Raw genomic sequence first — 27,698 nt, forward strand, 5'->3', positions numbered from 1 at the left:
TTGAGAGCCTTCTCCAGCAGCTTAGGTAGCTTTTCTTTCTATCCTTAGCAACACAGCCCTGCTTAACCCTCCAAGCTGTGGTCAGTCATTTTGAGGCCAGTTTGATTGACAGCAGGTAACCTGTTAACATTTTTCCCTGCCTTTTCCAGCGTGTTTGATCCTGCAGGTGGCTGGTTGGATGTGTTGCTTTTCCAAAATATTATTATTTGGTTGATTTCCTTTTTAATCCCTTGGATATTCTGTAAGAAAAAGTCATCTTGAGCCAGAGGGATGAAGTATTTCAATGTAAGTACAAAAATATGGATTAGGCCTTCTCTTTTTTCTCTAAAAAGGTGTATTTGGGCAAGATGAGTATTTTACTTTGCAGATTAACAGTAAATTCCCTTCCAACTCTGACCCTTCAAGTGGATAATATTAAACTTCTTTTTATGGGAACTGTTTATATTTCCTTTTTTTTTTTGTGGATATATGGCTTTGTAAGAGCAGATCTGACAGACCCTCTAGGCTGGGGTGGGTAATCAGCTCTATCACCCAAAACTCAAGGAATAACATTCCATTAAATTAGTTATCCCATAACAATCCTACGAAATTATTCCCCACAAAAAGTAGTACTGGAAAAGCATGTTATGGTTTGTCCTGTATTTAATTTTTTTCTGTACTTCTTACACGATGATTTTAAAATTTGAAAAATGTAAAATAAATCCTTGGGAAGCAGTTTAGATTTCTGGGAATGCAGTCTGCATATTGTGGATCAACATTTGTCCAGTGGCTACAATTTGGATTATACCTTTGTTTGGAAATGATGCTGTCACTGTTTGAAAGCTTCATTGTGGGGCTTGTGGAGAAAATTTGAACCCATCTTTCTGGAAGCTGTTGGAAAATAGAGAAATGAGATCTTTTTTACCCTGGAAATGATGAGTTGGAGTAATGGATTGACCTTTAACTGGGAAATAAATAAGTGAATAATTGCTTGGTGAAATGTGTATATGGAAAGAATAAATCATGCTGAAATCTTTGGGGTGTGCCTGGATGTAAAAAAAAGCAGGGATTTGTCACAATAATGGTTTTTCAAATGATGCCTAATGTCTTTTCTCACCTTGCTGAGCTCAAACTTCCATTTATTGTAGTATTTGCCGCAGTACAAGGTGCACAAATATTTTACTTGAGGGCACTGAGGCAGAAATATAATGGTTTTGTTCTAAAATGCAGAAAAATTCAACATTGACAGCTTTTTGAATGCTCCAACAATGACAAAATTCCATTAATGGCAGTGGGCACCAAATTGATTCTCCAAAGGATAAATTGGGACTATCACAATTATTTAAACTAGAACTTCATTCAGCTGCTGCAAGAGACGTACCCAGGAGCAAACTGAATGAACCATTCAATTATAAATACATTTACTGTTTTCTAATTAATTTGTGAGTACTAAAAAATTTTCCTTTCTTGTAAGATATTTTTTGAAAGTTACCATAGAAAACTGATACCAGCTAAAAACAGAATTTGGAAAATAAATTTTATGTAGGGGTTTGTGGCCAGAACCCCCTCTGCAAGTTACAATTCTACTAATTCCTAACAATTCAAATTATTTCGTATCTGTGAACAAATAAATGACCTGAAGATGACATATCTAAGTGCCATTTTTAGAGTCTCCATTGAAGTCTGAGCAATTAACTCACAGTGAACTGGGGAGTCACTGCTTGTTTCTTGAAATAAATGTATTGTGATCTCTGCAGTCAATATTTTACCAGTTGTAAAAATAGTGTTTGGGTTTTTTTTTTTTTTCCTATGTCAAAATCAAGTTGTCTTCTTTTTTGGGCATAATAATTTCAATTCATGTGAGGTACGGCTTTTTTAGCAACTGGCTTCCATGGCAATGAATTTAATAAGGGCAAGTAGTAAGGAGCCTTGTCTTCACCAGGACAGTGACATTAAAACCACTTGTGTTCAAAATGTGGCATGCAACCACCAGACTGAAACACCAAACTCCATTTATCTTTTAAAAATTGGGCAGATGATCCCAACCAATCTCCAGTTTTCCCACCCTTTAGCAGAAGCAAGTTTTGTAGTTCTATTTGGTGTCTTGTGCTATTTGTTATTTGTTTGCATATCTGCCAGAACTCAGCATGTTATGGCATGGCCTGTTCTAAAACCAGACTGCTCTGCCCCTCAGTGAGCTCAGGACTGATTGTGTGCTACAAACTATAATCACAACATGAAGAAATTCAGCTTTGTTTTGGTTTTTGTTATGCTTCAGTCCACAGGGTTAAAGGGTTACATGAGAATCTCAGTGCTGTGCTTATAAAAATAAATTCAAAGTAATCACTGGCTCTGATAATTTCAGAGAAAACCTCAAAAATATAAGCAAGGAAGACACAAAACTCCAAAGGACAACAATGCACTTTTTGTGGCTTTTGCTTGGGGTCTGACTCATGCTTTTTGTGCCTCAGGGGTGACTAACACTGACTGGATTCCCACTGGAATCTGCAGGACCAGGAGGGTTTGACTGTGAGGAGCAGGGTTATGGATGCTCTCCCTGCTGTGCTTCCCTGTACCTGCCTGATCCTTGAATTCCTAAGAGTCCTTGGTACAATCTGCTCACGATGGAGGTGTTGTGAGGAGCACAAACCTTGGTCCCACAGCAATCAGGCCCTGATCCTTCCTAACTCAAACAAACCCCGCTCTGTTTTTCCTTCTCTTTGTAGTTACCTTTAAGCAAGAGGGATGACTCAGGTGCCTGCTGACTACCTGTCAACCACCAGCTCCTACAACTATGAGCCACCCCTCCCCTCCGTGGCTCGGACCAGCACCTTCACCAAAGTCCCTCCAGCCAAAAAAATAACCTTCTTCAAGAGTGGAGACCCTCAGTTTGCAGGAGTCAAGATGGCCATCAACCAGCGGAGCTTCAAGAGCTTCAACGCGCTCATGGACGACCTCTCCCATCGGGTCCCGCTGCCCTTCGGGGTCCGGACCATCACCACCCCACGAGGAATACACTGCATCAGTGAGCTGGACCAGCTGGAGGATGGAGGGTGCTACCTGTGCTCCGACAAGAAGTACGTGAAGCCCATCAGCATCACCTCTGGGGGACACAGGCCGGCCCCGCCACGGAACAGCCGCCCCTCCAGCACCATGAGGAGAGCGGCTCAGGAGGGCAAGTTGGAAGATTATTCCACACCTTTCACTCACCATGGCCCCAGAATACCCAAGAAAATCACTCTGGTTAAGAATGGGGATAGTGGATTTCGGCGCTCCATCATCCTGAACCGCAGAAATGCCCGGAGTTTCAAGACGCTCCTGGATGAGATCACGGAGATCCTGCAGTTCCCGGTGAAGAAGCTCTACACTATTGATGGGAAGAAGGTAAACATCTCTGGTGCTGGTCAATTGCTCAAACAGGAGTCATCACGTTCCTTCTGATGTAAATCCTTTAGCTCATGGGTCCAAAAGTTGATCCACCTTACCTTAATCCTTCGGGCTTTGTCACTTTAATCACTTGCCCATTAATTACACAATAGTTTGATGTAGAAGAATCTTGTTCAGCCACTCAAGAACTTCATGCCAAATATTGTTTGGGGTTAATAGGAGGTTTAATGATTTGCAGTCTGATATAAAACCACTTCTACTTAGAGTGTTTCTCACCTTTTTTTGGGAGGCATGTCTCCACCCAGGCTCAACTTTTCCATACCTGACCACTGGGAATTCAACAGAATAGGGTGGCCCTTAGGTAGCACCTCGTGCTTGCACAGCTCCCCACAGAACAGGATCCTGCTCATGATGTGGGATCCTCAAAAGAGACAAGATAAGATAACCAATAATGAAAAGATAAAATAAGATGAGATGGTGTGGCAGTTTCAGTTCAAAACTGGGCAGAACACAACCATGAGAGATGATAAGATAACCAACTAATGCATAAAAAATTAATGTTTGAGTGGGATCAAGAGACACTTCTCTATTGATGAATTAGTGAATCTGCTGTGGGAGAAATTCTTATAATAAATTCAAGGCATGGCAATCCCTTCATTCTTCTGTTCCCAAAGGAATTTCTAGACAAATCTGAGATTCTCTTGACTTCTTCTCCATCTCTTTTTATCTAACTAACCTTTATCTCCATTTTTTGGGAGGGATCTCATGAGTTATCCTGACTTGTCCCTGTCCCTGCAGTGCATGGAGATTCCCAGATCCTTTGCCACTTTTCCCACCTTTACAGGGCTGAGTGCCAGCTCCTCAGTGGTAAAAACACAACCACTTGTGGTGTCACTTTCTGAGCCAGGTGGCTGAAATGACCTGGGTTCAAATGGCCCATTATCCAGGAGGGAAAAAAATGCAGGAATATTTTGCAATAAATTCATTTTTACTTGGCACAGGGAGAGGAATGTGCAGAAGGAAGGAGAGAGGGAGGGGATAATTTAAGCCATCCTTCCTGGTGGAAGCCCTGTGTCTCACCACAGAGCTTTCTGCTATTCTCACCAGTCTGGAAAGATCTTCCAACCAAACCAAATCCTGCTGCCAAGAAATTTTATAATCTAGGGAAAACTAGCTTATTTTGCCACTGATTTCTCCAGTTTTCAAGACCTGGACTCCAGCTCAGTCCAAATGAACATAATAATCTTGTGAACTGATAGCAACTTCCTCTTTTTCACTTTTTGAGAATTTTCACTGATTTCTCTGAAGAAATGTTTTGCTTTCTACTTCTTAGTACAGTCTTAATGTTCCCCTTGTAATTCCCAAATTAATTCTCCACAATTTTCCTTCTAGTTATTATAAACACCAATATTTTAGGTGGGATATGTGTTAAATATGCACTCTCTAAACATAATATCTTCAACTCAATGATCTTGGAGGTCTTTTCCAACCTTCTCACGTTTTCCATCAGCAGAAATGTGGGTGTGGGTCAAACACCATCACTTAATCTCTTCGCAGTCCCTTCACATTCTATTTTTTTAATATGAACATTTTCATTACTGCTTTGTCAATAAGGAGTTGATTTTTATACCTTAATAATTCTATTTTCACCCCTTTAATTCCTGTGCAGAATATCACAGTGATAGGTGACAAAGGGTCCAACTTCAGCAACATCATCATCTTCCACATAATTAGGAGATAAGTGATTATTAATACCTTTCCTGGGAATCTTTTGTAGTTAGTTTTTTGGCTATTATTAATTTTAGCAATTTAGCTCCAGCTTTCAAACTGTTCACTACTGTTCATTTAACATCCATTTCCATTAGGGCTTCCTGTTACTCTAGGCTTGGGTGCAAAGCATTTAAACCACAAAAAATTCACTCTGTCTTGGATTTTCCAATCTTTTTACTTTCACATGGATTCTCTGTTCTTCTTCTAAGTTTTTTTTTTTTTTTTTGTCACATCTCAGCTTCAAGGCCTCTGTTTCTGATACACAATTGGTTGTGTCTGAGTTTTCACCAGATATAATTGTTTCATTGAGGAGTGAAAATTGTGAATTCAACTCACAGTTTTGATCTTTCCAGAAATAACCTCCTTCCACTGGTGCTGCATTTAATTTTAGCTGCATATCTTGTCTTTATACTTAAATTTGCATTTTCTTTAAAGACAATGGAAAGAAGCTTCCATTCTTCCATGATCATTCAAAGGTATCTGGATGTTTCATATTTCTTGGGTATTTGCTTTTTTCTTGCATTATTCTCTTTGAAGAAGAAATCAAATTCTCTTTAAATAATTGTGTAAACTTCATTTTTCCCAATTGTCTATGTAATTTTTTTCCCCCATGACTTAGCACAGAGATCTTTCTGGGAAAGAGGGCTGGGATTGAGTGGAACAGTAACTTTTGATATTTATTCCCATATTTTGACAGATTAGCATAATAATTCCTAAACAATGCATCTGGACTACTAATGGATTGACTTCATATTTGACTGGCTCAGAATAACAAAATTCACAGCATTTAATAGCAGGTTGACAATGTCTCTTTTTCAGCCAACTTTTCCTTGAATTCTTGAAAACCAAACACAAAAAAAGGGAAAAATTTCTTGTCCTACCTGTTAATCAATTTTCCATCAGTGGAAGAGATGTTCATAGACCTCAGAGTGTTTGCTCTTCAATCTCCTTTTGTTTCTTCTGCTACTGTAATTCCAGATCTAAACTTAAATCCTAAAATGAGTTAAATCACCTCTGTCCAGTGGCTCTGTTTTGATCTGCTCCATTTTAATATTCTTACCATTTTGTAGAGTAAATTTAGGAACACTTTGAAATTACAAATGTTTATGTGGGTATAAACTTAGACACACATGGAACAGGCTTGTTTTGTGTTCCTTTCATGGAGTATTGATTTGAGAAAGCAGAGAAAAGGGATTTCTTCTTTTGTTAGTCCACCAATTTTTCCAGTGCACCTCTAAGTTTAATTCAATCAAACTCGAAGTTAAATCATAGAATCTGAGAATTTTAAAGCCCTGATTCCCACAGAAGTACATCCAGTTTGGTTCTATTGGTATTTGCATATTTGTATTTTCATTCTAACTCCTGAAGGCTTGAGTGAGAGGAAACCAGTATTTTGAATTCCTAAACCTCAAGCAGATTTCCTACTAGGAAATCCTAGTCCCACTGAAGAAAGTAGGTGTGAAGTCTTTGAATGCTCAATTTCATCAGGGCAAATAGCCCATTTTTCCAAATTAACCAAGATTTTTCTTGCCTAAAAATTTGATGGCTGTGGGACTGATGAAAAATTAAATTCAGTTTTAGGTAAGCAAAATCAGTTAAATTTTCAGCAAGAAAAGAAGTGTAACTCATAAAGTTTTTTTTCAGGTCAAGCCACTCTTTGGTGTTTTCCGGGTGATTAACTGGAAATAATTGGATTACCTGCCCAAACAGAGAAATTTGTTATTTAGGTTAACATTGACACGCAATCAACTGTCCAGTGAAACTGTGCACATTTTCCCACTAAAATAGAGACAATTCATTAATTCATCTAAATCTGATTGTCTTATGAGGCATTTGGGATTGGGGGGACATTTTGTCTTCTGGACCCTCTTTATTAATTATTGAACAAAGGAAGACTGAGACTAGTAAATTAAGCTAGGCCTAAGTTTTCATATACTAGTTGCAAAGTACTACAGAAATTTAGATATTGGCAAACACAAGTATGGGACTTTACATCCATTAGCTGATGAGATGGTTGGAAATCACATATTTCCTAGTTTTTACTGAGATCATCAGTTCTGTACTAAAAAAAGAACCAGGTGTGCAGATATCTCACTAAAAAGAATAATTGTAGGTTATCTTCTCCATCAAATGACCTTTTGACTCCATTCTGGGAAGTTTTTACACCACATAGTGGGTTTTCTTCCTCATGATCTAAACCACAGGAATGCACCTCTCTTCAGATCCCCACCACCCGCCTCTGGAGAGGGAAGGATGTCTCTGGGGGCAAAGAGACAGGGATCACAGAAAGGGCAGAAATCCTCCCAGGCTGTAAGAAATGACGTGTAGGATAATGAGGCAGCGACAGAGGATTTCCCTTACAAATGGCAATTATCCAGGGCCCACCAGCTGAACAGTCATTAAGACTTTGTTAAGTCACAGGAACCCAGCACCATGACTGTGTCCAGGCACAGATGTCCTGATTCCTGAATCACTAGGCCTTCCTTTTACTGGCTGTCCTGAATACAAAAACCAAACCAATGTCTTCCTTAAAATGCAACGTTCCTCCTCACATGGTGTTTGAAACCACACTGTGAGATGGCAAATACTCTACATAGTTTATGGCTGCTGGTGGCAATTACCAAGAGCAGCTCCAATGGGATTTATCAGCCCTCAGAAGAGTTTTCGAGGGGATGTGGCCAGTTTTATGTTTGTTGGAGTGAGGCCAAGGCTGAGATGTTTTTTTTGTTTGGGAGCACTCAAGGCTGACCGTAAGTTGTTACATTTAATGAGTGAATCTGATCCGGTTTTGTTGAGTGGAAAGGTCGAGTGGACGACCAGAAAGACTTCATTTAGCCTCAGATTCTGCAAGTGAGAACGTTGCAGAAGGAGCACTGCGTGCCACTGAGTTTCCTTGAGGGATCAGAGAATTGCCATGCGGGTTAATCAGGAGAGCAATCACAAGTTAAGGAATGCTTCCTCAGGCACCACAAACAGGGGACTGTAAAGAATTAGTTATTAGAAACTCCTTGGGGTAAGAACACTCAGTTTTCTTTTGTGTTTTGGTGGAATTTGGTATGGGCTGCACTTAGGGAAGATAAACCATTCTGGGGCAAATCAAGACATCTTTGACCACGTCCCAGTCTTGGAGAAAGACAGAATGGCCCAAATGAAATGAGTCCTTCCCTGATGTATCTTCCCAGTCTCCAGCAACCTGTCGGATAAGACCCTTCAGCCCAAAGCAGCACAATGAGCCCTCACAGCTATTCCAGCAACCAGGAATGTACCAGAGCACAAACTATGGCACCAAATGGTACCATCTGTGGATAATCACACTTTGCTGCACACAAAATAGGGTCTAATTCCCACAGGCGTGGCCAGGTTCAAGCCACTTCCTAGAAAAGCTCCCTGGCATGTGTTAACTCCCAGATCTGCCCAGGAATTGCTTGGGGGAGTGCCAGTTGATCCAGGCTTTAAATGCTCTAAAGACCACTCTAAAAAGCGTGGTAGAGGCAACTCTGTTCCAGTGCCCTGGATCCAGAACTGATTTAATTCAGCAGTAAAGAAAGAACTTTTATTTTTAGATGTTACTAGCCAAGCTGGTGGCCTAACTATTATTGCTGAGTAGTTCTTGATAATGACTGTATTTACAGCAACCTAGGGGTGCAAGGCCAGGAAACAGGCTTGTCTGACATATTTCCTGACTCAGATTTACACATCCATAGAGCCATTCCTGGGACATCTGTAGGCTGCCTGCAGGCATCCTCTCGGCCACTCATGTGGCTTTCTACCAAGATCATCTGTCTTAATGACAAGTGTCATCAAGATGCTGATGGAAGTGCAGGAGGAAAACGGGATACATGGAGACAAATAAGCTGGTTTAAAATGCGGTGTGTATATAAACAGTGGGAGAAGAGAGGTGATAATTTGCCTCAGTAGGATCATTAATTTTCTGGTTGCACGTTGACGTATTCACTGTGACACTCGGTTTCTGTGCTCAGGTATGAAGGATTGCAGTGAATTCCAGCCCCTGATCTGGAGCAAACTGTTGTTATCAAGTGAGCTGTGCCACTTTTCCACCCACCACGTGTGTGACTCATGGTCTAAAAACAAACCACAGGTTTCAGGTTCGATATTCTCTGATTCCATGCCAAAACCACAATGACTCCAACGAGATTTACACAAGCGATCTGTAAACCTCAGCAAAACTTTCCATGAACCTCATCCACAAGAAGATTCATATCCAGGTGTGTTCTGTGAACCTTTGAGATGCCCTGAGATCATCTGGCCAGGTGCCTTACAAGTTAGAGTTAAAGGGACCCCGTGTTTAGCCACTTTCTTATCTAACATGCAGCAAATCTGATACTTTCTTATCTACCGCACACCAAATGCAGATGATTCCTCTAGCCTGAGGAGGTTTTGTTCTTTCAGTAATAATGGAGCAAAGTGTAATTGCTTTCTAATCCTTTTGAATTTAATCCAGGGCAAATACATTTCAAATAATATTATTGAGTATATGCAATAACTCATGGAATCATGGAACATCCTGAGCTGGATGGGGCTCCCAAGGATCATGCAGCCCAACTCCTGGCCCTGCACAGGACATCCCAAAAATCCCACCTTGTGCTTGAGAGTGTTGTCCAAATGCACTTGGAGCCCTGGCAGCCTTGGTGGTATGACCACTAATATTCCCTAATTTTTCCTAATAGCAATTTAGGAAATTCTACCACTCATTTAACTTGTCCTTATGGACTTCAATTACACAAACAAAAGTTTCTGCCATGCTATGGGTACCTCCTACAACTATTTTTGGCATTTCTGGGTTTTCCCCAGAACAAATGATTTTGTTTTTAAATGCAAGTGTTTTGGGGAAAAAAAGGAATTGAATTTTTTATAGGTACATTTTTGTCACATTTATGTTTTTTTCCATCGTAAACAAATTTTAGAAAGTACTTAGAAGAAAATTACTTCTATAGTTACCAACATATAGAAGCTTGGAACTCTGGAAAGATTACAGACACTTAAAGAAGAAACAAAATACCCCAGACTTATAAAAGGCAGATTGGTCAATGCAACTAAGGGCACAAAAGTGCATAACAATAATTTAAACTTGATATAAAAATCCTGTATAGGGGTTTTATTTATTAAAAAAATGTACCGAGCCAAGAAAAACAGCTCTATGTCAGTAACAGGTAAATTGCTGGGAAAAAGCAGGGTTGTTCAGAAAAAGTCGTGCTACAAAATATTTTATGAGAAATGTGAAGCTTTTCCTGTTGATGGCTCTCTTCATAGTCCAGAAAAGGAGCACTAAATAAAAGTGGACTTCAGGAGAGATAAGATTTGTCAGCATGATCTCTCTATTTATTCCTTTGCTGAGAGTACAAAAAATAGCAGAATTCCACCCTCTCCTGGAAAAACTGTGAATTTTCTGTAAGTACTTTCAGTAGAAATCACTGTTTCTTCAAAGAATTTTCACAGGAAAAACTGTGGGGTTTTTTCATAGGGAAATTAGGTTTTACAAATGCAGACTTGGGAGTCTTTAGCCAGTTAAAGGAGAGGAAAAGATAGGATTTTAACATTTGCATCAATTTTCTTCTTTCTTTTGGGCCTTGAACATGAAATTCAAAGGATTCTGCTGCAACTCTTTGCAAGGTCTGGAAGTAGAAGTAAAAATCTTCCCATTTTTCCCATTCATACCATGGACTTTGCAAAATGAGAGTGAAACCTGGACTCAATAACAAAAACAAAAATACTCAAATAAACCAAAATTTTCAGCTGAATGTGTCTTTCTTTATGCCCAGAGCTTCTGGAGCCCACAGATTTTACCCACAGTGTTTGTGCTGAGAGAGATCCATGATGGCAAGACCATGGATCAATTCCCTATGGATCTGTGAGCTTGATCCAGAAGGGTTAATATCTTCAATCCCCGCTCCTAGAGATAATTGGAGCACAACTATGTTGTCCTTCCCTCCTTCTCCCACAATTTCCAACTGGAATACCTGCTCATCCATGATGTAAATATTATCCATATGCAAGGAGGGAGTTTTGACAACTTCTGGTCATGGGGAAAAGCTTTAACTCCCAAACTGGAACCTTCCCACTGACTCAGCCACCCCAAGGCTGAGCACAAGAACCAAATGTTTCACATTTTTCAAGGCACGTCAATTTTTAAGCTAATCCTGCCCCAGGAGAGGATCAGGGCAGGCTCTTGGGGTGGAGTGGATGTTACTCTGACTCATCACTTTCAAAGGCTGATGTTGGATGGACCAGATTTAATGAACCCAATGCCAAAGGGGCAGGTGGGGGACTCTGATTTCAGTCAGAAGGTGAAACATCAGCAGTGAAACTTTTCTAGAGAGGCTGTCCTCTCTTCTCAGCTGAGATTTGCACCTTTAACAGCAGTTTGCTCTTTCTCAGGCTGCTTCACAGCTTGAACACTGTCAGACCTAATTTTGAGCTGACAGGGTGGGTGGGGACAGAAAAGGCCATCAAAACTTGCATATAAGGCCAGGGCAATGTGGACAGGGGCAGGACTGGTGGCACTCCTCACACAATCAAAACTTCCAAACTGAACCAGGCTAGAAATCATTTTTCTTCCCATTTATATCCTCTTCACCTTTTTCTTAAAAACATGCTTTCTCCATGCCTTTAATTTCCTCATCAATCCTCTTCCCTTCCCCTTTTCCCTTTTCCCATGAGGTGTTTCTCTTCTGCTGCTACCCAAGTGATTTCCAACAGCCACTGATTTTCTGATTGCACTATTTCTCTTGGAATGATGAAAGAGTTGCTCATCCAAAGTATTTTCAGGGCAAAACCCAGAATGTTTATTTGATATATGTGCAAAGTGTCACACACAGAGAAAAAGCATCCATGAGTACTCCAGGAAAAGCTGCCAGCAGAGCAATAGCTACACATGATCTTTGCCTGTGCTTGACTGAGAAAGCAGAGCAGAGAATTATTGCATTATTCCTCTCTCTTTCACATGTTTTACTTGGCTCATTGAGTGTTTCATGACCTTCCAAAACTCTCATTTTTTCATTCATCTTTATACTGTAGGCAAACCTGAAACCTGAGCAGGTCATGTCTGTAAAAATCTAGAAGATGCTGATGTTTGGAGAAATGTTGAAATGGCAAATTATCTCACATTGATGCATTTCAGCACATGGAGCACTGGACTTACCCATATCCTCATTAAATAAGCATCAAATAAAGGTGGCAGTTTGTAATTACAAGAGCCTTGGACACTGGAATCTGTCCTGATTTATGCATCTTTCTTTGGTAAAAGAAGGTTTTGGGATGAACCTTCCAGTACCTGAAGGGAGTCTGCAAGAAAGCTGGAAAGAGACTTTGGACAAGGACATGGAGTGACAGGACACAGGGAATAGCTTCAGACTGACAGAGGGCAGGGATAGATGGGATATTGGGAAGGAATTGCTCCCTGTGAGGGTGGGGAGGCCCTGGCACAGGTTACCCAGAGAAGATGTGGCTGCCCCTGGATCCTTGGAGGTGACCAAGACCAGGTGGGATGGGGCTTGAAGCAAACATGGATGGTGGAAGGTGCCTTCCCACCCAAGCCATTCCATGATTCTGTGTGGATCTGGGGAGCTGATATTTAATTAAGAAACCAGAGTTTTGATCTGGGAGATGCAAGGGATGCTGTGTGCTCCCTTCTTGACCAACAATTTGGATGCCACCATTTCCAGAGGATTAGATGCATTTCCATGCAGTATTTCCTTGCTCCAAGTTCAGGACTGTCTCTTGTTCTGTGTTCCTCCTGATGACAGGGAAGAGCCTTCTGACCCCTGCTAAAGTTAGAGAAAGGGAGAACAAATCATGCACTTCCTGATCTCTTCCTCCTCCTTTTCTTCCACTGCTTTACTAACTTTTATGTGGGCATGGAGTGGCAACACCCCATGATTCACCTTCTGACCACAGATTACCCAGCCACTCCCCAGAAGAACCACTCTCTAATTCCTCTGGTGCAAAGTTTGGGGAAGGGAAGGGCACATGGGCTCTTTGCATGAATAAAATGCAAAATTCATAATTGTTAAACCACGATACATCAGTTCAGAGCCTGGATGCCTCCAGATTAGATGTGGCATATCCACAAAACAACGGGGCTGTTCACACCCCAAGGAGGTGTAAATGGGAATGGAAGACAAAATGGAGCAGATGGAAGAGCTCTAGGAAAGGAGGCAGTGAGACAGCACAGGGCATGGACTCAGCCCATAAGCCTGTTCCTCTGTTTCCAGCTTTTCCTGTTGCTCCCAAGCACCTTTGCACCCCTTTGGAAGGTGGATTAGTTTATAGATTTGTCCTCTGAACCATGTCTTGCATTATTTCCACATTCTGTCTGTCTCAGATGTCTTTGGCTGGCTGGCAGCCAGCAGAGGCAGAGCAGGGGTGTCTCCTTCACTCTGCCTTCATCAGAAACTGATAACTGTGTTCAGCTTCTGAGGTGAGCAAGGCTGAGTGGCTCTTCTTTCCCTGGGAAGAGCCAGAGGGTGGCATGTTCTCCACAACAACCAGCTGCTTCTGTATTTTAGAGGTGTTATGTTTGCCTTGCTTCTGTGTAGGTATTGATGTCATTTTATCATTAATTGTGTTGCAGTAGCACCTAGAGGTCCTTGCTGAGATCACAGCAGTTGGTGGGTCCTTTGCACCAAAATCCATGGAGACAATCCATCCTTGATGGATAGCAGCCAGGCTGCAAAAAAAAAGGGGTATTTCAGAAGAGAGGATGTGTTTTCATTTACACTCCACTTGTGATGACCTTCCCAGTGGAGCTAAATGTCTGTAAATCATTTTTATTGGGAAGAACATCAAGGTTTTTTGAACCAATCCATAAATGCCATGTCCCACCGGGGCAGGGAGTTCCTCTGGTGGGGGATAATGAATCATAAACCATTGGATGGTTTGAGGGACCTTGAAGATCATCTTGTTCCTACCCCCTGCCATGGGCAGGGACACCTTCCACTAGACCAGGCTGCTCTAAGACTCGTCCAGCCTGGGCTCTTGTCCAGACCTTCACTCACAGCATCCATAATCCTCTTGGATCCTGATCCAGACTCTGTGGAGGTGACCAAGTTTCTCTCCACCTATTACAGTGGGACTTGGTTCAGGTTTTACAGTCAGATTGAGAAACTTGATTTAATTTTCAGATATTACACAACAAAACTTTTATGGGAGTTTATTCCAGCCCAACTGGTGTGTCAACTGCTAGAGATTGATCCCATTAATTTTGGTGGATTTTTGTCTCTGAGAATCCACAGCCTTAACTGTGACTGAGTTACACTGAGGGAGCTCCAAAAAGGCTTGAATGGATCCTGAGTGACCCAAAGGAACTCTTTGCTAACCCATCAAACACCTTTATCATAAACCATTATTTCTCTTCATTTCATTCCTAATTGTTCACTTATGGATTAAAAATATTCCTGAAGTTCCCATATTTTGGGACTCGGCTTCTAAATGAAGATACCTCATTTTCTAACTTTATGAATGTTGATGTTTTCTGCTGAACTTCCCGGTCTCATATTTATCTTTTATCCTGTCAGCCATCCTCAAGCACATATTGGATACTCTAGAACATCTCACATTTTTCTGTGAATCTACATTTAGACCTCTGAGATGATTGACTATGTCATCAGTGAGAATCAGGCATGTCCAAGGGGCAATGCTGACCTAGATCGGGTGAAATTACCTCTCTCCCAAAGATATTGGCTGCCCTCCACCAAGAAGCCTTGATTGTAGATGATAAGTTACAATCCTGTGTGATGAATTAATGGAGAAATGTTAGAGCAGGGCATTCTCTTCCCCATTCCATCTCCTTCAGGTGATCACCAGATTTTAAGGATTCACAATCCATTGCCTTTGGGTGTATTTTAGCTAAATTGTGGTGGGATTTAATACTGTTTTCTCTGAATATTCTAGCATGGCTGCTCAGGAAGCTTGCTGCAGCAGCCTGAGGGAAGTGGGGAATCTGCTCACCAGAAGAATCTGAGGTTTTACTATTGCTTTAAAATCATAGAATTGCATGGGCCTCACCCAGGACACACCGAGTGAGCTGCAAGTTGTTAAACACACCAGAGGGGATGTGCTGTTTGGTGGTAATTCAGCACTAGTAAAAGATGTCATATTGATGGCTCTGAAAACAGATGTTCTCTGGAAATCCCAGGCAGTGTGTTGAGAGGATGGGATTCCTGCAGCAGCGTGGGAAGGCTCTGTATGGAGCAGATGGAATGAACTGTTATCCCAGCCCTGCACTGCCCTGAAACAGTGGATGCTGCATTAAATCAATGTGAGAAATGGGGTTTATTTAACCCTCAGAAAACATTCAGTTGTATTTCAAACTACCAAAATGCTTTTAGCAATGAAGCATGACAAAGATGAATCTCTGGAATTATTAATTCGAAGAGATTAGTCTTGCAAGACATTAGGAAGAAAATTTACATTATAGACACAAACACAGCTAAAGGGCTGCTGATGTCAGAAACACCCCATACTACAAATACAGAGTATTTGAAGTGACATAACACAAGTGTATTCCATATAAAAGAATGTAAAAATGCCCTAACTCAGCTGGCTGAGCTCCGTGGATCCCTGACTCTCTGTCATTGCCACCACCTATTTTCTGCACACACAGCACAGCAGTGATGAGTGTGATTGAAATATCTACACCCAGACATGGAACCACGTGAGAAAATGTGGGCAAAAATAGCTTTCACTGAAAAAAATGTCCTTTATAAATAGAACAGTTCATAAACTTAGTGGGGCTTGAAAGACAGATTCTTTTACTTTAGGGACAGAACATGTTTTCAGTCTATTTTTCTTTTTTTCCTCTCCTTCTTTTTCCTTTTCTCTTTTTTCTTTTTTATCCTCACTCTTTTTTCCTACTTGTATAAGATCAGGGGGAAAGAGAACAGAAAAGTAAAGAAGGAAATTACCAGAATTTCCTTTAAATTATTAAAGAAAGAAATTAACAGAATTTCCATTAACAGATGGCAAAAATATACTCAAAATATTTGATTTATTAAATTCTAGGCTTTCTAAAAACTTCTAAAGTGAGCTAGAATGCTATTTCATTAAGACTATATAAAGATTTTTTTTTTTAGTAATAGATAGACCAGAAGTGGAGTGAACAGAGGCAAACTGAGATTTGTAAGCTATTTTTCTGTGCCACGATACCCATCATATGAATTTGGCAGTTTCGTTGCTTTGCAGAATTTAATGAAAGTTTCAGTGAGAAAAGCTCTCTTAGTTTAGGTTTCATAGCAAACTGGATGGGCCTAAAACACAAGCATTGTTAAAACACAAGCTGAAAATAAAAATTAATGGGAAGACAAAGGGTTTTTTATTGTATTCCCACTAAAAAGTTGTTGCCGTATGTTTTACTGTAAGAAATGTTTTCAGAAGTGATTAACTGGATCCAGGATGTTCTTCCATTTATCTCTGTCTTGCTCTTCCACCCTCCACACATTCATTTGCACCAGATCCAACACCAATCCCTTTGTGCCTCCCACAGTCCTGATGGGACATCTTGGAAAACCCCAGGAGCATTTCACAAACGGAGGGCTTGGGCTCTGAAGGGGCCCTGGTTCTTCATTCCTTGGCTGTAACAATATTTAGAGGCCAAGGACTTTCCTTTAAACACTGTTTTTTCAGGCACATGTGGCAACTGCAGAACTGTCATCGCTGCCCCTCTGAGGTTCCTTATCTTGGTTCTCATTAAGGGGATGATGATTAAATGACAGGGTGAGGTCAGGGTGCATCTTGATAAGCCCGACACCAGTGCTGGTTTGGTAACCCATGGTGTGGTCACCTCTTGTTGAAGTCTTCCCTATGCTCTAGAGATGTTCTCCTGAAGTAGCAGGCTGAGGAGGAAGGGGCATCCCATGCTGTGGAGATGCAAAAAGCTGCCAGGAATTGGCCACTCTAAAGTCCTCTCATGTGGTGGTGTTCACAGGGGTCCCAGGACGAGAGAAGAGACGAGGATCTGACTCCATGTTTCAGAAGGCTTGATTTATTATTTTATGATATATATTATATTATAACTATACTAAACGAATAGAAGGGTTTCATCAGAAGGCTTGCAAAGGAAAGGAAAAAGAATGGAATGATAACAAATGCTCTTAATTCTCAGACAGTCCGAGACAGCTGGACTGTGATTGGCCATTAATTAGAAACAACCAACATGGACCAATCAAAGATCCACCTGTTGCATTCTGCAGCAGCAGATAATTATTTTTTACTTTTTGTTTCTGAGGCCTCTTGGCTTCTCAGGAGAAAAAATCCTAAGGAAAGGATTTTTCATAAAATGTGTCTGTGACACTCTCAGACAGCAAGAGAGACTTCTCCTTCTTTTGAAAGACATCAAGTATTTTACCTGAGAGCTCAACTTCCTTCTTCCAAATGAGAGGCTGCAGAAACAAGATGGAAGATGGGTCCAGGATGTGTCCAGTGCTTCCCACAGGACTTATTCCTGCTCTTTAAAAGAGACAAATGTATTTGGGTAAAAGCTGGATGGGGATCTGAGAAACTTCATTCAGCTAAAGATGTCCCTGCTCGTTGTAGGGGCTTGGACTGGATGGCATTTCAAAAGTCCTTTCCAACTCAAACTTTTCTAGGATTATACAGTTCCATGAGAAGTGACTCATGAAGGACTTGGTGTGTGATCCAGGAACAGGTTGTGTGGTGGGGAGCAAGGGTGCAAACCTGAGTTGTCATGGAGTAACAAAGATTCCTTCACAGGCACTTCCCAGGCTGGTGACAATGTCCCCCATTGTCCAGCTCTGAGGCAATACTTGGGGTTATAACTGAAGCAGTATTTGAGGGAATATTAAGGGAAGTCTCAATTCTTGTCCCTTTTCCTGAAATGGATTAATTAAGGGACAAAATGAAATGTAGCATTTTTCAGGTAATAAAAGCTGCCCCGTACAGGAATTAGAAGAATTTAAAGTTTATAATTCTTTGTAAAACAAACTGGAACACCTCCAGTTTCACCCTTTTCCTCACTACTACATGAAGTATGCCCAAATTTTTCCAAAATATGTGAAATCTAGTATAATACATAATAAATGGATGTATCCTCCATTAGGCAATCTCTCCCAGGCTTTCCCTATCTTAGGAAATCTGATCAAAACATAGCAGAGCTTCTGTTTCAATGGAGGAATTCTCCAACAGGCTTGGTAGACCCCAAAGTTCTCCAGAACCACATTTATTTTCATTGAATCACAGAATATCCTAAGCTGAAAAGGACCTACAAGGGCCATCAAGTCCAACTCTTGGCCTGCACAGGAAAGCCCCCAAAAACAACATCGCATGCTTGAGACCATTATCCAAACACTCTTTTATTTAGGTGACAACTCACTGTCAGTTGATTGCAGGTCAAAGAACCAAATTCTTGTGTCTGGGCTCATGGTGCTCCCCTTGCTGCTCCCTTTGCAGATCGACAGCATGCAGGCCCTGCTCCACTGCCCCAACGTGCTGGTGTGCGTCGGCCGGGAGCCCTTCAAACCTGTGTCCATGGAGAATTTGAGGAAACACTCGGTGGAGAAGCTGCCCAACCTGCCTCCCCGCTCCAACAATGGCAACAATGTCAACGAGAACAATGAAAGTAAGAAAACCTCGGGGCCGTGTCGCGCAGCCGTACCCAGGGCCGCGTCCCACAGCCTGGGGACTGCAGGTCCCTATTGTGCAGCCCCAACGTGCAGATTTCATGTGGAAAATGCACTTCCCTCTCCCTGCCTCCCAGGCCTTTCCATCCTCCCCTTCTTTTTCTCTAGTTTCCTTCTAGGATTTCCTCCCTACGCCCCCTAGTCTTTCTTTTACATGCTCCCCATGTCTGGCTGACTTCCCTTCCTCTTTCATATCTCTGGGTCTCCTTTTCCTTCCAGAACTCCCTCCTTTCCTGTGTCTGTCCACCCAGACTCTGAAGATTTCCCACGAATCTTCTATCCCATCGTTGTCTATCCTATCATACCTTCCCTCCTGCATTTTCCTGCACCAGGACCAGAGGATGCCCAGGTTCTGCCAGCAGGAGACTCAGTTTCTCCTGCAGGTTACAGCTGGCCTTTTGGAAACAAAGTGTGTTTTTACGGAAAGATTATATTCAGGAAGAAGTATGTTATGGATTAATCAGGATTATATTTTTTTGGCACCCCATCATGAGTTATCTAAGGTTACAGGTAATTAAACCAGCCAACCTCAGTAGCCTGGGAAAAAAAACTTCCCAATTCCAAAGGGCAATTAATCTCACCTGTATTAAGGATTTATTGTAGGATGAAATTAGGTGTGCCCTGGAGGTGTGTTTGTTTCTCTCCATTTTCAATACCTGGAGCTTGGAAAGATTCATTTGTGTGTTGCCAACAAGTTGTAGAAACTCAAGGACAGAGGCATCCTGTGCTCACTGTCCAAGACACAAAAAATTGGAGGGAAACATGGGAATAAACTGGAGCTTTGCCCATCAAGAGACTGAGCAAATCCATCAGTTCAATCATTAGGATGGCCAGGGAAGAGCTATTTAATGTAATTTGGATGTGCTCCTGTTCAGCACTTCCTTCCTAAAATGCCCTCCAATCAGCTGCATATCCATATGCCCATGGGGGCACAGGATTGTCTGGATAAATGTACAAGGAAATTTTGGACAAACACATATTTGAAATAAGACAGATTAATGTCTTGCAAAACAGCCTGATAGCAACATATTCTCCTTGAAATTAAGGGACCTAAACAAACCTATGCAGATCACTGCACGGGCCATAAAGATGTTCTTCCAATTGCAATTCCTAAATTCCCTTCTTCTCACTGATTTCTTCTACAACTCCCACCATTTCTCTTTGTAATTATCACCAGATTACAATTCCTTTTCTAATTGTTCTTTATGTTTTAAAAAGAATTATAATTACTCTTAGTGGCACATCCCTGCAGGGACTGAGTGTTGCTCCGGTTGTCATGGCCACACATTTCCTGGAATATGAGTGGAGAAGTGAATGTCACACAATAAATGTGTGACCAGCTAAGAAAGAGGGTCACTTCTCCACGTATTTTTCTCTGGTTAAATAAGAAGAATGAAAACTTTCACAGTTAAATAAAGGAATATTTGCAACATGAAAAAATGCCCCAAACTCAGAGACTAATTTGCTCCATATATATTTTTTTATTTTTCCTAATTTTACTTCCTGACATGCACTTACTAAAACAAACTGTGCTTCAATTTATTTTTTAAAACAAAGTTAAGGTGTAAAATATTTTTTTACAGATTATTAATTGAAAACTTAACATTTAACAAAGAAGTTGGACTAAATTATCTCCAGAGATCCTCTCCAACCTTAACTATTATATGATTAATGGACATGACTTAGTTAAAGAGAAATTTTCAAATTATATAAATTGGCATAGGCTTGGCTTTAATAGAATAACATCAGGATTCACTAGTTTGAGGGTTTGACTTGCATATTTTCTGTCATCTTTATGTGAGTTAACATCTTTCTCCATCTTTCTTTTCTTCACTCCAGTGAACTTCGGACTGAAAGCCAAAAAAAGCGTTATCCATCCACGGTCAGCATCCAGCAACAGGTCAATGAGATTTTCCTTGTCATCAGAAAAGTCATACCCCAATGGCCTCGCAGCCTCTCCAGACAATGGGGGCCCCTTCTCCAATGGCTGTTCTCACCCAAAAGCTGGGGACCTGGTCCAGTCCTTGGTCAACGATGACATTGAGAAGAGGGTCCATGTGAACAAGGATGGGAGCTTGTCCGTGGAGATGAAGGTTCGCTTCCGCTTGCTCAATGACGAGACTTTGCAGTGGTCCACCCAGATCAAAAAGTCCAACCTGATGAACCAGCTGCCTTGTGAAGAGTCAGGAGTGGAGGAGGACAGCGGAGCAGATCCCCTACAGAAAATGAACCCAGAAGCCAGCTCGGAGGCAGATGATTCCTTATATCCCTGTGATATCGATTCCTACATGTCCAAACTTGAGGAATCAGAATATGACGAGGCCCACTGTCACAGCTGTGGAAAGAAACACCAGGACTATGACATTTGGAAGAACCCCATGCACATGTCCCAGAGGGAAGAGCCCGGAGTGCGAAGCACCTGGCACACGCGGTCGTCATGCTCCAGCACATCTTCCCGGAGGAGAGTAGTCCACAAAAAAATGACATCTGTGGATAGCATCCACACCACATCCAGTGAGGAATTCTCTGAGCACATTGTGCAAGAGTCTTCATCCTACTCAGAGACTATAAAGAACAGGGTGGCGTATAGATCTGTTAAAAAGTGTGTGTGCCGAAGTGATTTATCCACCGGTGCTTCCAATGGAGAAGAACAGCAGGAATACACTCGGACAAGCACAGGAAACAGCCAGAGGCCTTCATCCTTGGGCTTGATGTCACATTCAAGCTGTGAAAACAACCTGGATACTCAAGATAGCCCTGAAGACCAGGAGATCACCAAAATCATTTCACAAAATGAGGATGCAAATTGTTTTGAAGCTTCCTCTGTGAAGTGCTTGAAGGATGACCCAGAAGAGGTTGAAAGCAGCAGAGTTGGGAGTGTCATGTCCAGGTCATCCCTGCAGTCCAGGCAGAGCAAGAAGAACGTGTGTGAGGAAGTGAGCAGCGTGGGCAGGAGCATGTCCTCCTCAAGCCTTCAGAAGGCAAACCAGGGAGACAACAGCCAGTGCTCCACCCCTGCCAACAGCGTGCACAGCAAGTCCAGTAACTGCACCACACCAAAAGAAAAGGCTGAGCAGGGTGACACCTCTGATGACAACCCAGTGGTGTCCTCTTTCTCCAGTGAGTCCTGCCCCAAGAAAGAGGCTGAAGAGGTGGAAGCAGAGGAGGAAGAAAGTGAAGTCAATGAAGTCAGCTCAGTGTCAGCAAAAACAAAGCCAAGCCAATCAGTCAAGGGTGAGAGCAGTGAAGGGGAACGATGCTCTACACAAGGAACCCACCGTTCCAAGGCTAGCGACAGGAACAGCAAGAAAAGTGGCAGTGATGAGAACATTCCATGCAGTGTCTCTTGCTCTTCCAGAGGGTCCAAAAAGAGCAAACGCAGCCACGTTCATTTGGATGCACAGTCTGAAATATCTGTGTCTTCACTTGAATCCACTCCGAATAAAAAGAATTCCCTATATGCAGATGATGCAAGATCGGGCAGCAGGGCATCAATTTACTCCAAAAGCTCATGTGAAATCAAGAAAAAATCTGCTGGAGACACCTTGTCTCATAAGTCAGGATCTCTTCACTCAAACATTTCATCTACCAGTGAACCAGAGGCAACTGCAGGTCCTGCTGAGGAAGAGAGCTCAAAAAGTACTGCCAATGGCTACAGTGAATGTTCAAAAAGCTCAAAGAAGAGAAGTCATAAAGAAGAAAACAGCAAGCCATCATCCCTCTGCTCAAGTGTTTCTAGTCCTAATGGAAAATCTGGAAAGGGCCATGCCAAGATTAGTTCTGAACCCTCTTCTTCAAAACAGGGAAGCATGAGTGGGAGTGTATGTTCAAAAGTTGTGGATGGGATTAGGAATGGAAAACCTGCAAGTAGCTCCTCAAGAGTCTCTTCAAAGTCAGAAATAAAAGATAAATGCTTGTTGACCCAGATATCCCAGGAAACTGATGATAGGTGTTCACAATCAAACATGTCTCTGTCTTCAAAATCAAGACAGACGAACACAAAAAATCTTCGTGTGAAAGTGTCAAACTCCAGCCGGGCATCGGTGTCAGAGACTATGTCAGTGTGCAGTCTGCAATGCCCTGCCCCACCAAAAGGGAAGCCAAAGAGAAAAAATATGCGTTTAACCATGTTGAAGAATTCCTCCATCAGCAGCATCGGCACCGAGTCTGTGATGACCGCAGGAAGAGAGCAGAAAGAAATTGTGGATTCCTCCAAAGCAACTTCCTACGGCTCTAAATCTGCTGCAACCGAAGGAAATGGTCAGAATAATAAAGAGATTGATGATTCTTGCAACAAAAAAACAGAGGAAGAGGTAAAAGATGCAGGTGTTCAGGAGGAAGGAGGTGATTTAATGCCATCAGCTCTACCAAATGCATCTCCAGAAGAAGTTGTGCAAGAGTGGCTCAGGAAAATCCCTTCGGAAACATTGCTTATGAAGTATGAAATGGAGGATGATGGAGAAGAGGAACATGCAGAGTCGACCACTGAGGTATCACACTGTACAAATGCCGAGGAAGCCCCAGAGGAGGAAAAAGCTGAGGAAAAGAATGAGGAGGCGGAGGAGGCTGAAAAGGATGAAGCAAAGGATGAAGCAAAGGATGAAGTGGAAGAAGAGAAAGCAGAAGACACAGCTGTTGTTGAAGAGGCAGAAGAATGCGTGAACCAGGAAGAAATCTCTGAGGTTGCACCTGAAGCTGCTGAAGCTGAGCAGGCAGAATGCAACAAGTCAGTTACATCCAGCCAAAACAACAATAAGAGAGACCTCCCAACCTCTGTCCAAACGTCTGTCCAGATCATGAAGGCCTTGCTCTGTTCAAAGCACGAGACCAAATTTGACCGATCAAACAGTTTGCCCGAAGTGTCCCCCACAATGGGGAGGAAACTGAGTAACTCCGCCAACATTTTGATTACTTGTCTTGCCAGCCTCCAGCTCCTTGATGAAGAGTCAGAGGATCCATCAGAAAACTCAAAACATTTGAATAAGTCAAGGTACAGGGAGCTGCTGAATATTTTTCAAGCCCTGTGGTTTGGATGCACAGCTGAAAGGAGCGGCCCAAGCTCAGGCCAAGAGGCAAGCAAGGTGGCAAAGCCAGTGTCTGGGTCTAAAGCCCCAAAATCCATGGACCACGCCTTCACTCCCATGTCCTCCTCTGGGGTTGATGTTTGCAGTTGCTCTGGTGGCTCAGGAGAAGAGTGCACAGCTGGTGCCACGTTGGCGGCTCAGAAAACCATGGAATGCAAATCAGCCGAGCAAATGGAAAATGCAGAGACTGGCACAGAACTGACTGAGGTCGAGGAGCAAAGTAAAGAGGAAGAGCAGCCATCCCGCCCTTCCACAGCCTGCTCAGATGCAAAAGGTGAGGAAAAGGCAGAGTCTGCTAGAGAGGAGTCTGTAATCCAGGAGGACGAAGAGAATAAGGAGGATCAGGGCAGTAACTGTGAGCATGGTCAGAACGAAGGGGGAGAAAATGAAAATGAAGAAGAAAGCAAATTAGCTGAAACTGGAGAACAAGAAGAAGTTGAAGCTGTGAATGATGAAGTCCCACAAGAAAACCCTGAAGAAGAAGCTGACCAGCCAGAGACCACTGGTGATGCCAATGTTGGTGATGCTGATGTTGGGACGGAGCTGAAAGAGGAGTTGCAAGAGCAGCCCCAAGAAGAGTCTCCAAATGACCCTGAGCCCACAGTCGATACATCCACCAGTGTGGGCAAATCCCTTGTCCAGCAAAACTCCGTGGATCCAGACCCAACCTGGGTCCTGAGACTACTCAAGAAAATTGAGAAGGAGTTCATGGCTCACTATGTCAATGCCATGAACGAGTTTAAAGTCAGGTGGAACCTGCAGGACAACCAGCAGATGGATGCAATGATACTGGAGCTGAAGGAGGAAGTGAGTAAAAGGATACAAAAGAGCATAGAGAAGGAGTTGAGGAAGATCAAAAGCAGGGCTGGAAGGAGGATGCCGAGACCTCCAGAGGGGCCACCCACACACGAGTCCAAACTCCAAACCGAGCAGAGGAGATGGAGACTGCAAACTATGCATAAAAAGTCCCTCTTTGGGGACAAGAATGGTGCCCAGATGAGGTTGGAGGAGACATCAGAGTTATCATTCGATGCAGATAATGACTTTAACCTCAGTGCAGCTTTGGAGGACAGCATTAGCAAACAATCCAGTGAGGAGGAATACTGTCCATGTGACTCCTGTGTGAGGAAAAAAATGGCTTCCAGGCCTGCCAGAGCCCCTGTTGTGGCCACCAATGCCCCAGTCATGAAAGCCTTTGATTTGCAGAAAATCCTGAGGCTGAAGAAAGATGGCAATGAGGAAGCCATCGTTGCAGAAACAGCCCAGGATACCAAAACACTTCCCAATGGTTCTGTGGAAGAAGGGGCAGAAAATGAGAAGGATGAGGAGCAACCTCAGGCAGGTGAAACAGAAGCAGAGGAAGAAGAAGGAAAAGAGCCAGAATTAAATGAAGATGATGGTGCAACATTGAATGGAGATGGAGAAGAACCTGAAGTAGCAGAAAGTCAAAACACTGAGATGGAGGATGAGGCCAAAACTGAAGAAACCAAAGAAGAAGAAGAAGAAGAAGGAGGGGAAGAAACAAAAGAAGGAGAAGAAGAAGAGGAAGAAAAAGAGGGGGAGGAAGAGAAAGAGGAAGAAGAAATGGCCAAGGCTGAAGAGGAGGAGGAAACAAAAGAGGAGGAGGGTGAAACTAAAGAAGAAGATGAGGAAGTAAAAGGAGAAGAAGCAGAGGAAAGTAAGGAGGAAGAGGAACTAAATGAGGAGGAAGAGAAGGAAGCAGAAGTAGAGGGTGTGAATGAGGAGGAAGAAACAAAGGAGGAGGAAGGGAAGGAGGAAGACAAAGAAGGAAAGGAAGAAGAAGAAGGGAAAGAGGAAGAAACCAAAGAGGAGGAAGAAACCAAAGAGGAGGAGGAAGAAGAAACCAAAGAGGAGGAGGAGGAAGCAAAAGAAGAAGAGGAGGAAGCCAAAGAGGAGGAAGAAGCAAAAGAGGAGGAGGAAGAAGAAAAGGAGGAAGAGGAGGAAGCAGAAGAGGAAGAGGAAGAGGAAGAAGTGAAGGAAGAAGAGGAAGAAACTAAAGAGGAGGAAGAAGCAAAAGAGGAAGAGGAAGATGCAAAAGAGGAGGAGGAGGAAGGAAAGGAGGAAGAGGAAGAAGCTGAAGAGGAGGAGGAAGAAGGGAAGGAAGAAGAGGAAGAAACAAAAGAGGAGGAGGAAGGAAAGGAAGAAGATGAAGAAGCCAAAAAGGATGGGGAAGAAGCAAAAGAGGAAAAGGAGAAGGACGAAGCAAAAGAAGAGGAAGAAGAAGGGAAGGAGGAGGAAGAAGAAATGAAAGAAGAGGAAGAAGCCAAAGAGGGAGAGGAAGAAGCTAAAGAGGAGGAGGAGGAAGGGAAAGGGGAGGAGGAAGAAGCCAAAGAAGAGGAGGAAGAAGCAAAGGAGGAAGAGGAAGAAGCCAGAGAGGAGGAGGAAGCAAAAGAAGAGGAGGAAGAAGAAGCAAAAGAGGAAGAGGAAGAAGCAAAAGAAGAGGAGGAAGAAGGAAAGGAGGAAGAGGAAGAAGCCAAAGAGGAGGAGGAAGGGAAGGAGGAAGAAGAAGGGGAGGAGGAGGAGGAAGAAGCAAAAGAAGAGGAGGAGGAAGGAAAGGAGGAAGAGGAAGAAGCCAAAGAGGAGGAGGAAGAAGTAAAGGAGGAAGAGGAAGAAGCAAAAGAAGAGGAAGAGGAGGAAGGAATGGAGGAAGAAGCAAAAGAGGAGGAAGATGTGAAAGAGGAGGAAGCAGAAGAGGAAGAAGAGCAAGAAGAGGAAGAAGAAACAAAAGAGGTGGAAGGGAAGGAGGAAGAGGAAGAAGGAGCAAAGGAAGTTGAGGAAGCAAAGGAAGATGAGGGTCAAACAAAAGAGGAGCAGGAAGTGGAAGAGGAAGAAAGCCAAAAAGAAGAGCAAGAAGAAGCAAAAGAGGAAGAAGAGGGAGAAAAAGAGGAGGAAGAAACAAAGGAGGAAGAGGAGGAGGAAGAAAAAGAGGAAGAAGAAGAACAGGAAGAAGAAGGAGCTCAAAATGAAGAGCAAGAAGCTGAAGAAAAGTCAGAAGGTGAAGATGAAGGTGAAAATGAAGCTGACGAAACAGAGGAGCTGGAGGATGAGGAAGTTGTGGCTGATGATGAGGCAGAGACATCAGAATGCAGAGGAGATGCTGAGGGCTCTGGAACTGACAACAATCCTGAAGGAGATGCTGTGGAAGAAAATGAAGAAGCTGAGCAAGATGAAGCTGAGGCAGAAGAAGATGCAAAACCAGAGTCAGGAGATGAGGCTGAGGAGAAAAGCAGTGAAAGAGGTGAGAATCCTGATGAGGAACCCCCCGGTGACGACCCCGACAATGCACACAAAAAACACGAAGACCAAGGCAACAACAAAGTTCCTGAGAAGGCCACAAAGACCAAAGGCAAGAGAACCAACAAAAGGTTAGAGACTCTGAAAAAATCCACAGCCTTTTCTTGTTATTCTTCTGTTGGAAACTTCTCACAGCAATCCCAGAAGGGGTCTGATGATGAAGAGGAAAGAGTAGATGAAGAGGAAGGAGTGGTCGAGGAGGAAGGAATAGCTGAAGAGGAAGTTGTTGAAGAGGAATGCAAAGGTGATGAAAACCCCACTAGAGACCACCCAAATGGAGAGGTTCGAAGTGACGAGAGCTCCAAACCCTCTCAGATGTATCCTGACAGTGAGGAAGAAGAAGAGGACAAAGAATCTTCAGGTTCTGATCCTGTGGGAGATGAGGAGCAGCCAGATGCTGAAGGTGCAGATCCAAAGGAGACTGAAAACACTGAGGAAGTTCAGGCTACTAAAAAGAAAGAAAACTCTGATGAAATTGACCAGGATGACCTGGACTTCTAGAACTGCTGAC

The 27,698-nt window shown here is 42.7% G+C and overlaps 1 protein-coding gene across 1 annotated transcript; it reads left to right on the forward strand.

Moving 5' to 3' along the window:
- Positions 1-2,724: 2,724 nt before the first annotated feature.
- On the forward strand, positions 2,725-27,688 carry RP1L1 (RP1 like 1). The gene is made up of 4 exons (XM_059843326.1): positions 2,725-3,363; positions 18,559-18,727; positions 20,715-22,022; positions 22,884-27,688. Exons 1-4 carry the CDS (start codon positions 2,725-2,727, stop codon positions 27,686-27,688), a joined length of 6,921 nt encoding a protein of 2,306 aa, XP_059699309.1.
- The last annotated feature ends 10 nt before the right edge of the window (positions 27,689-27,698 follow it).

Source organism: Haemorhous mexicanus, chromosome 3 (assembly GCF_027477595.1).
Source record: "Haemorhous mexicanus isolate bHaeMex1 chromosome 3, bHaeMex1.pri, whole genome shotgun sequence".
NCBI lineage: Eukaryota > Metazoa > Chordata > Aves > Passeriformes > Fringillidae > Haemorhous > Haemorhous mexicanus.

Bases quoted from the DNA above. Each gene is read 5' to 3' on its own strand.
- RP1L1 (XM_059843326.1), top strand. From the start codon at position 2,725: ATGACTCAGGTGCCTGCTGACTACCTGTCAACCACCAGCTCCTACAAC. The intron at 18,728-20,714 runs GTAAGAAAACCT...CCTTGTCATCAG, and splicing joins TGTCAACGAGAACAATGAAA to AAAAGTCATACCCCAATGGC. The intron at 22,023-22,883 runs GTGAGAGCAGTG...CCCCACCAAAAG, and splicing joins GCCAAGCCAATCAGTCAAGG to GGAAGCCAAAGAGAAAAAAT.